At 45.7% G+C, this 9,970-nt stretch overlaps 1 protein-coding gene across 11 annotated transcripts; it reads right to left on the bottom strand.

The window, feature by feature from the left end:
• Window positions 1–2,612: 2,612 nt before the first annotated feature.
• Window positions 2,613–9,300, bottom strand: LOC145659874 (uncharacterized). 11 transcript variants are annotated; one of them, XR_014126021.1, is made up of 10 exons: window positions 8,171–9,193; window positions 7,985–8,077; window positions 7,251–7,357; window positions 6,265–7,158; window positions 5,600–6,059; window positions 5,417–5,523; window positions 4,853–5,167; window positions 4,479–4,696; window positions 4,148–4,372; window positions 2,613–4,057 (listed from the first exon to the last, which is right to left on the bottom strand). XR_014126021.1 is itself a non-coding variant. In XM_081723293.1 (6 exons), the coding sequence occupies exons 4-6, from the start codon at window positions 6,280–6,282 to the stop codon at window positions 5,417–5,419; spliced, it is 585 nt and encodes a 194-aa protein (XP_081579419.1). In that variant the 5' UTR covers window positions 6,283–7,158; window positions 7,251–7,357; window positions 7,985–8,077; window positions 8,171–9,183; the 3' UTR covers window positions 4,703–5,416. The 11 variants fall into 11 exon arrangements, 1 of the variants encoding a protein (XP_081579419.1); XR_014126020.1 differs by having other exon boundaries at window positions 4,853–5,209; window positions 8,171–9,190; XR_014126019.1 differs by having other exon boundaries at window positions 5,320–5,523; window positions 8,171–9,185.
• Between the last annotated feature and the right edge of the window lie 670 nt (window positions 9,301–9,970).

Below are 9,970 nucleotides of genomic sequence, written 5' to 3'. Positions count from 1 at the left end.
TTAAAAATATTGCCAGACTGCATCCCTCACTCCTTGATTCTGTGTCTGAAACTCTAATTCATGATTTTATTACATCCAGACTGGATTACTGCAACTTGCTTCTGGCTGAGCTCCCTGTTAGTCTTTTCAAGAAGCTCCAATATGTGTAGAATTCAGCAGTAAAAATTCTCATGTGCACTAGATGATGGAAACACAAACCCCAAATTAAAAAACCTACACTGGCTCCTGGTCCATTATCGCATACAGCAACTGCTGATGCTCATTTGCTTTCTGTTAGTCCTGCCAAATTATGCTCTAATGGTGAAAGAGCATTTAGCGTTGCATGCCCAAAAATATGGAACCCCAACGCCATCACTATCCACCTTCACAAAGCTTTTAAAAACACCTCTTTCCAAATGCTTTTCCTAATTTGTAAAACTTATTTTCTTCTTATTGCCTCACATCTTTTTTATTTTATCATAGTTATGTTTTGTATTGCCATTTTCTTACTGTAACCTTTAAAATGTAATTGTAATCTGTAATTGTATTTGATTTTATTTCCCCACTGCATTATAATTTTATTATTTTTTTGTTTTTTACTCTGATATTCTCTTCTTATAACACTTAACATGTTTTCACTTGCTCTAATACTGTAAGGTGTCCTTCAGTATCCTGAAAGGCACTTACATTTTATTTATATTATTTTTTATTATTAATTAGAAGCAAACAGGTAGCTCTAAACAGACTAGTCTTGACCTCTAAAGGTGCCTTGATTGTCAAATAGCCCTCCAGTCACTAGACAACGAATTCCACAGCTGTATTAGCAGGTGGTCAATTTTTGTACCATGTATCAGTTATGACTATTTAATATGTTTTTTTCAGAAGTGCATGCAACTGTCCTAAATATTATGCATTTATGTAAGAGATCAAAAGAAGTTTTATTCTGCAGCATGGACAGTTCTGAGACTTTGGATAACCTCACCTTTGGCAATTCCTGTTCTGAATGGTGGTAGTTTATTTTTTTATTTTATTTTTTTTTTGTGTGTGTGTGTGTGTGTGTTTGTGAAAGCATTTTGGTGGTTTGTTTCAGGAGCTTCACAATTATTATGTTAGGTACAATTTGCAATTTCAAGTAAAAAAAAAAGTTTAACTTATACTGTGCCTTTCGCAGACTCAAGATTGCTTTACAATCACAAAGATTGAGAGAATGAAAAGGCATTAATTGACAATCAACAAATTAATTAACAAATACGAATAGGAAGAGATGTTATAAGAAATGTTGAGACAAGTGGTATGTTTTAAGTTGTGATTTGAAAGAGGAAAGTGGAGAGCAGCAATGGAGAGATTGAGGTAAAGTGTTCCATATTTGACAAAGGCGTGAACCGGTGTCTCAGCATCTAGTTTGGAGAGCATGGGCCTAAGCCTAATGAGGTGAAAAAAGCCATTTCACTTTAAAAATGTGCATAGGCCTATTTAAAACAGTTTGCAGTTACTACTAAAATGCTGATACTATTTAGAGTTCAGGACCATGGACCTGCGAATTTGGAAATGTCACCTTGGACAGTTTGTGATGTAGCCCAATATTAGACATGAGAGGTATGAGACATGTACGTATATAAGATGGTTGACAATCAAAACTTTCATTAACACTTTACTGAAGGGTAACATGACCACGTGACACCTACATAAACCTTTCATGACACCTCTCTAGACACCTGTGAGTTTAAATAGAGGGAGAAAACAAGGAACAGGTGAAGGTGACTAGTAGGCAGGGGACTGGGAATGAGGCAGGTATGTAGTACGATCCCTAGCAAGAATGGGCATGTCCCTCCTTCTGGATGCCCGGCCAACCGTGACAATACCTGATACAGGTATAGCCAAGCTTCAGATATGATTTCACTTACTGTTTCATTTTTTTAAATGTTTCTGACATTAGAGGTGCACACAAATGTTTTATTTCATAAGAAATAAAAACATATGCACTGAAACATTATGTACTTGTTTATTTTTATGACTTAAAAAAAAGAAGCTGGGCAGATTGTATACTCCCTAATGTGGGGTCTTCTCTGGAACTTGTTTTACAGATTGTAGATGGAGAATATGACAGCCTGAAAAATCAGTCTGAAGGTTTTTTTTGTTTGTGTGTTACACCTCTCCCACAATGGGCAAGGGTATTCTGGTAACTCCAGAGGTCAAATATTTCACACACTCCTCAGGCAGCATTTTGCAAGTGTTTTCATTTTTACCCCTAGCACACCTTCTGAAGAGGGGCATCAGTCAGGCAGGGGACACCTCCTGTAGACAGGTGGGAATCTGTCATGAGAGAGTAGTAGTCCAGTTCCTTCTCATGAGAGGAATGAGGCGATGAGCAAATCTGAAGGAGGTGAGCCTTGTCCCTCCATTGGGGCTTGCAAATCCACCTGCACAGGCAAATCTCAGTCCATTGGCTGATCCAATCTGTCTGCAAACCAATGAGCTGCATGCTGTTTGTTTTTGCTTTCCTCAATAATTTCTGGCATGTCAGCTCACAGCCAGGTATCAAATGACCTGGCAGTGAGTTGACATCTTTTTTTAGGGTCAGTTAATCTGTGACATGCACTTTACATAAAGCAGAGGCAGGACACAGATGCGAGTCATATTGGTTTATTCAATGAATGAAAGGTAAACATACAGGAAAACAAGGCATAGAACAGACTGAGTCCAGTGGTTCTGGACCAATCTTCTGTGGCCAGTCCAGGGCCCCTCCAGAGCTGTTTGGTGGCCCTTGGTGGCCCTTCCTGAGGCGCCCCATCTCATCCACACTGTTCCTGGACTTTTGTAATCATGATTGTTTAATTTTTGCATGCATACAACCGAACATCAATTTTGTCTTCACATTGTTTTTCTGCATTTTTAAAAAAATATATACCAATTTTTATATGTTAAAAGTGTATGTTAATTTAAAAATAGAATTAAACTAACAATCAATTAAGTCAACATCAAGTTAATTTACACGTGAAACTGAAGTGTTTAGATAGTACTTATTTATTTGATGAACAATAAACTTTAATCAAAATGACAAGTGCAACTTTTGTAAGAATGTGCCTAATTACCACAAACACACTCATTCACTTCATTGAAGAACAAAGTAGTTTAAATCATTGCCCATTCACTTTGTGAATTACAAAGCAGAATAAATCAGTGGGTAGTGGTAGCTCAGTTTAGGTACTTGACTTGTAACTGGATGGTTGCTGGTTCAAGCCCCACCACTGCCAAGATGCCACTCTTGGGCCCCTGAGCAAGGCCCTTAATTGCTTGAGCTGTACTCGGTCATAATTGTAAGTCACTTTGGATAAAAGTGTCAGGTAAATGTAAATCAGGGCTCATTCACTTTGTGAAGTATAGTATTAAACAGTGCTCATTTATTTTTGAAAGTACAAATGATTATGAAACAGTGCTCATTCACAACACACAGAACAAATCATGAAAATAGGAATACATATAAAACTATATACAACTATTTACAATGGGGTGAGTGGGGTGGTCAACAGATCACTGACCCTGTCCAACATCTCCTCTCTTCATCTCCTCCATCCACTGCTCCACTGTCTTCCCTGCTGTTGCTGCTGCGCAGAAGTGCACCCCACGAAACCTGCTGTGTCCAAACTCTTTAGTCTTGGGTTGGCCACACTATTTGCAGGCATAGCGTTCATGCTTGCACCGCTTCGTGGGGATGGCCTGTCCATGGGCAGTGGCGGCGGCCTCGGCCTCTGCCTTTTTCTTTCACTGCCATGCTGTGGTCTGGGGCCCAGCCAGCACAGGAGTGGCATTGGTGGCAGAAGCCACGTCGCCTTCTAGACCAGAGCATGTCAGGGTCTCACCAGGAAGAAGAGGAGGCTGGCCTTGGACACGCTGAAAAGCCTGCCCAGACACATCCTGCTGGATGTTAAAGTCAAAAGCAGGGTGCCCGTCAGTCGGATGCTCCAGGAGCTTACTCAGTGCGGGAGGGAGGGGTTCTGGGGCCACCATCGGAGCGTTGGACTGGCCAACGCTCAGGCACAGAACATCCTGTTCCTGCTTTTTCTTCCTGGCATTGGTTCTGTAACACAGAATGCAGCACAGCCTCTTAGGACTCAGCCTGTATAGTCCACGGTGCAAATAAGATCAATCTAAGACCTGGAAAATTCACCACTGGGTCAGTGTCCGCTGATTCAACTAAAAAAAATTGAATACAGGTCCAGGCCATGAGGCCGGGGCTGCCGAGGACTACGTCCCTGATGACACCATAGTCCCTCATGATGGCAGCCCACCTGTTTACCCTGATGCCAGTGATGGTCTCACCGGCCAGGTGAAGCCGACAAGGTGGCTGACGCTGGGACACGAGGAAGGCTCACTGCCTTGTCCAGGGAAGCAGCTGTGAAGATACAAAAGGAGAGACAAACAGACGGACAGAATCAATTAGTCACACAGTTAGAAGTCAAACTTAAGGAAACGTATTACATTACTGTGAGTGTGCTTACCGCTTCAGACTCTCTGTTCAAGCTACAACAGAGGTCTTAGAGTGGCTGCTTTTTAAACCATTCCTTGACAAGTCACTCTCTGGCAGTTTTTCCCAGAGAGCAACGATGCTGTCTACCCTCTGCTGTGTCACAAAGGCCTGGTGACGCAGGTCCACCAGACTGTTGGCCAGGTTTACTACGTGATGGTAACCTAGAACAGCAGCAGGTCCCAGGCTCTCCTGAAAATAAAAGAAAGAAAAATACACTTTTTGACTGAAGCACACAAACATTTAATGCTCTCATATATAGTTGAACACCGTTTATTTTGGATTGGTTAGGACTTGTGTTGTACTGTACATGTAAACACAAAGTGAACAGAAAGAACTACAATGTACTTATATCCTCCTCATCCCCAGACAAAGCCTGAGTCTGGGTAGCAACAGGGCCATCAGGCACGGTCTGCTTGGTCAGCCCAGACGCAGAGGACTTGGCTCGCTACGACCGGGTCCGCAAAGAAGCAGCCAGAGAACGAGGTCCCACTGCTGCGTGATGGAGATGCGGCAATGGTTCAAGACTCATTGAACCCCACGTCCACATCCTTGAATCCATCGTCCTCCAGCTCTGGAAAGTCCTCATCGCTAAGCCCATCTGGAGCATCTGTATCCCTGCTGACGTCCTAATGCACAGGTACTCCACCCCGATGAGTTCACCTATACAAGTGTGTTGAATACATCCCAGAGGGGAAAAAAGGGCTATATGTGTGTGTGCACGTGTGTGTGAATATGAGAGAGAGAGAGAGAGAGAGAGAGAGAGAAAGAAAGAGAGAGAGAGCAAGAAAGATGAGAGATTGAGAGGATGTTACATGTATACTTTCCAGGCCTAGTGTAGTCCAGCTGGAGCCTAAGGAGTTGCTCGCTCAGCTGGTTGGCATAGTCCTGCAGCTGGCCACTGCAACAGACCTAAGTAGGATCACTTCCCTCCACTGCTGCTGCTACGCAGTCCTCGTTCCACCTCACCAACCATTCAAGCAGGTATGCCTGAAAGTGCAGGGCACTTGCACTTGTACCTGCAGCAGTCAAGGAAAGAAGGCTTTTAGTAAACAGTGCTGACATGCATACCGAGAGCGAGAGAGAGGGACTTACCAGGTATGAATGGGTTCAGGTGCAGGTGGAATGACTCCAGAGAAGTGGAACCGTGTGCACAGCGATACACGGGCAGGACGACCCCTCCCCTGGTCACCTGCCCCACCCTCCTGTACAGCTGTACACCAGGAGGGTCCTGAATGCAGTGGAGGTGGTGCCTCTGGGTCTGCCACATGTCCTCCATCTTCTTGCGGTCCAGAAGCCTGACACCCATTGTGTCCGTCACATCCATATAGTCTTCCATCAGCTCCTGGATGAGCAGCTCGGTCTCCTGGGCCCTGTGTGTGCGGCAGAGATGACAGCGCCAAGACAGCTCCTTGACGGTGGGTCTGCTGAAAGACCCGGCGTCATTCAGGCGGCCTCTGGACTGAGGGGGCCTCCCCGCGCTCCGACTGCTTGGCCTCCTGTAGATGGGCCACATCATCCACGTCCCACTCGAAGACGCAGAAGGAGAGGTAGCCTATGAAGAGGCCGTACAGCTGGTGACTGTCCATGATGACACCCACCGCGAACCGTCGCATGAAGTGCCACACGTCCAGCCTGACAACCAGCTGGTCCCATTCGTGGAGCATAGGCACACAACACGTCACACATGTGACAATCAAGCATATTGTAGAGGTTACTGTTCAGCGGCGTGCGTGCGTGCGTGTTGCACCCTAGCTTACCTTCTTTGTGGAGTCCATCTTGAAAATGGCTCTATAGATGGAGGTAACCCTGGCCTTCAACTGCTCAAGCTGTGACAGCACATCTTGCGCGTATACTGTCAGCAGCCATTTTGGAGTGGGCACCGACACCGTCGGGGGCAGCTGGTGGGTGATGGTGCTGGGGTCGGTGCCCAGGGACAGAAACTTCTTGAGCACGAAGAGGTACTCAGAGGACTTGGCCAGCCACTGCTGTCTGTGCCTGACGCACAGGTCGCACTGTGCAGCGAGGTCACACTGTTCCCCAGAGTGCGACCCCACATCAGGCAAACGACCCCCTTGTCACAGGACAGGCTAAAGAACGCCAACACAATATCACACAGAGGAACCAACAGATCACACATTAATCCATCACAAAATATCTCTCTCTCACACACACACATACACACACACACACTTGTATGTCAGAACCACTGGGAACTTCGCCCAATGGACGGGGTTCAGCTGATCCAATATGTCCTGCGACTAGCCCGCCAGCTTCTTCTTACAGCAGCGGCACTACAGATTCACAATGGCCATGAAGTACCAGCCGCTGAAGTCCAAAACCCTCCGGAAAGTCTTGTACAGCCCACAGGCCGTCAGCTTATGGCCCAGCTGACGGCACTCGGGTTGTGCGTAAAGCAGCTTGAATGCCCACATGCGGTATGGCATCCACAGGAACAGTCTGCTGTGAAAGAAGGCGTTGAGCGAAGACGGAGGTTGCGCGTAACCCGGCCAGGGTCCAGGAGGCGACCACCACAGACGCAGATTCTTGGTCAGCACTGGCCTCCCAGACTGCTCTCTGGAGAAGAGCACCCAGCTGACCCACTAATGCCGCTCTCTGGGCAGCATCAGCTTCCAGCCCTCAGGCAGAAGCACCTTAAACGAACAAACAGATGCATCATATATATGTGCTTGGTGTTTTCCTCAACCTACCACAAAAACACCAGAGGCGGGGTGGTGCTGCTCACCTCAGCAGTGGGCACTGGCTGCATTTGCGAAGTCTGCTTTTCCGGTTCAGCCACATGCAGGGAGCGCTGGGGTGGTGCAGGGACCACTGGAGTAGAGGACAAGAGAGCTGGAACAACACACATTAAAGAGCTTAGAAAAGGGCAAAAGATGTTACTTGACATCACAGCATGGGTGCACATGAGCCTGCAGGGACGACTAACACAGCCAAGAAGCTGAAAGTATCTAATGTTACTGAAGAGTGAGCTGCTCCCAACCCACCACTCTATGACAACATCAGTGTAAAGCAAATCAATGTCATTATGTTCAGCTATGGTAATGAAATAAGCAGATGGAATGAAGATGACACACTTTACATTTAGCTGACACTTTTATCCAAAGCAACTTACAATTATTACTGAGCACAAAGATCCTTGCTCAAAGGCCCAACAGTGGCAGTAGTGGGCCTTAAACTAGCAACTTTCCAATTATAAGTCAAATACCTTAACCACTGAGGTACCAGTGCCCTGTTTTAGCCAGCAAACATGAAGAGCACCACAGAATGAATTAATAACCGTGCAGGTCATTCTAACACCACCATCTCACATTACCTACCTGACCGCTTCCAAGTCCTTCCCATTATAGCTACATTACAATGTATCACAACAAAACAAGTTACAGTCAGGACAAACAACAAGACAGACCTTCAATTTTATACTTGAGTAGTTCACTCAGTCCATTCAGCAGCACAACTCACCTTCAGCGTCCAGTTCCATGGACACAGCCAGCAGCTCGGCGTCGGAAGGCTCCTGTGCTCGCCTGGCTTTGGAACTCCGATGGTTGAAGACACCTGCGTACGGACACAAGGAGCAACTTCAGACACCAGAAAGGGATAACATTCAAAGGCACTCAATGAATCAGTCGTCCACACGCACACACGCACCTGTTCTTTTGCAGTGCCTCCATCTTGCTCTGCCGCCAGATCCACAGGACGTAACTGGATTAACAAACGCCGCGTGTAACTGCAAAACCTTCCATGTTCCAATGCTGCTCTGTTCGTCATACGTGAATTGAACATCTACCTCTTCTAACTGTCCTTGGCTCAGCAGCCATTTAAATGTTTCACCCCGGTACTGGACCGTGCTCTCGCTCAGCACTGGCCGCGCGTTCCCGGGATCGACCCACGCTCCCCACCACGCGGTCCTTGGCCTCTTCCGTCATCCTCTCGGCGCTCCAAACCCAAGACGGGGCCGGCCGACGCTTGTAGGCGTTGGACAGCTCCACGGGCTCGGGCGAAGGCTGGAGGGTGAGCTGGCTGGAGGTCTCTCGCCTGAATGCAGGCTTGTAATCCAGTCTGTCTAAAATGAAACAAGAGAGGAAAAGACACAAGCGTCGTCTGCGGAGACAAAAGACGACGCGCACACGTAAAACTTTGACAGGCTACTTACTTGAATCGCTAGTTAATACCCAAACTGTAGAAAGAAGAACACACACATCAGTTTCACATATAGAATATTACCAAAACGGTCGCGTTTTGCTTAGTGAACACTTCTAAGGAACGCAGTACACCGCTGCGCGTCTGCAATACATTAAATACATAGAATACAGCATTATAGTCATTCTCGAGTTGTAAAGCACCACTCAAGACGCGCATGCACGCTATCTGGGTCCATTTAATCAGTCATTTTAATGTCATCTAGTCAGACACTGTATTTCGGACATAAACGACCTAGCTCGGTCGGTCGGTTCTAGTTGCTAATTTCGCCCATTAAATCTCACTTTTACAGTACATTCTTGACGTACGTAGACATAGATAATAAAAGCCATGTAAAGAACAAAAGCGTAAAAGTTACAGAGAAAACGAATCGAAGGGCTAAACTTCAAACAATAGGCGAGCCCGGCGTTACTTACCGCACGCCGTGAGAACTGACAGCAGTGGTGTGACAGCTACGAGACGGCAACTGGATAGCAACGGGAGAGCCAATGAAAAATCGAGAGTCACATTGGAACAGGCCAATGGCGCTCTGCTGACTTTGGAAAAGAATTTGTAACAGACCAATGAGAGGACGCAAGCCTTTTAGAACCACTTGGAACAATTTTGAACAACATTGGAACAAAAGATTGTATGTCATGCACGCAATAGGCATTTAATCTCCCTACCGATTTGTAAAAGGTGTGGAAAGCAACGTTCACATGGAACATTTGTTGGTGGCATGCATTTTGCGTAGCGCATGCCAGTAAACCAGAGGATCACTCTCTATATACACTTTCTATATAGTAATGTCACTGTATCTATCCTAATTATAACTCAGTTGCTGTCTCTCACTAGCCGATCAATAAATATGTTCTGTCTCTAACCTCACATATAGCGAATAATCATCACTAAACGCATTGTCAGTCGTGATGTCACTATATCTCTCAAAAGCTCTCTCTTCTCACAAAAAACTTCCACAACAAGACTCTCAATGTTTCGTGACGTTTACGGTTCAGACTGATGTATGATCAGGTTTATTTCAGACACCGTCAATTAAACGTAGAAGCTGCCGGTACTGCATGCCACCTGTCGAAACAGGTGAAACGCAACAGAACACCCTTCACCTTTCGGAGCAATGTTTCGAAACACTGCGCTTCAGAAATTCGACACAAGAGTCGAAACATCCGTACCAAAGGTATCATTACTACTGCGAAGTAGTGTTGATTAAAACAGGAATAAAAATTAATCGGAATTCTACTGTTGTGTATT

This window comes from Electrophorus electricus, chromosome 11 (assembly GCF_041902795.1).
Source record: "Electrophorus electricus isolate QZ-2024a chromosome 11, ASM4190279v1, whole genome shotgun sequence".
In the NCBI taxonomy this organism is placed as follows: Eukaryota; Metazoa; Chordata; class Actinopteri; order Gymnotiformes; family Gymnotidae; genus Electrophorus; species Electrophorus electricus.
Note: the sequence above shows the minus strand (reverse complement) of the source record. Positions and strands in the feature narration are given on the sequence as shown.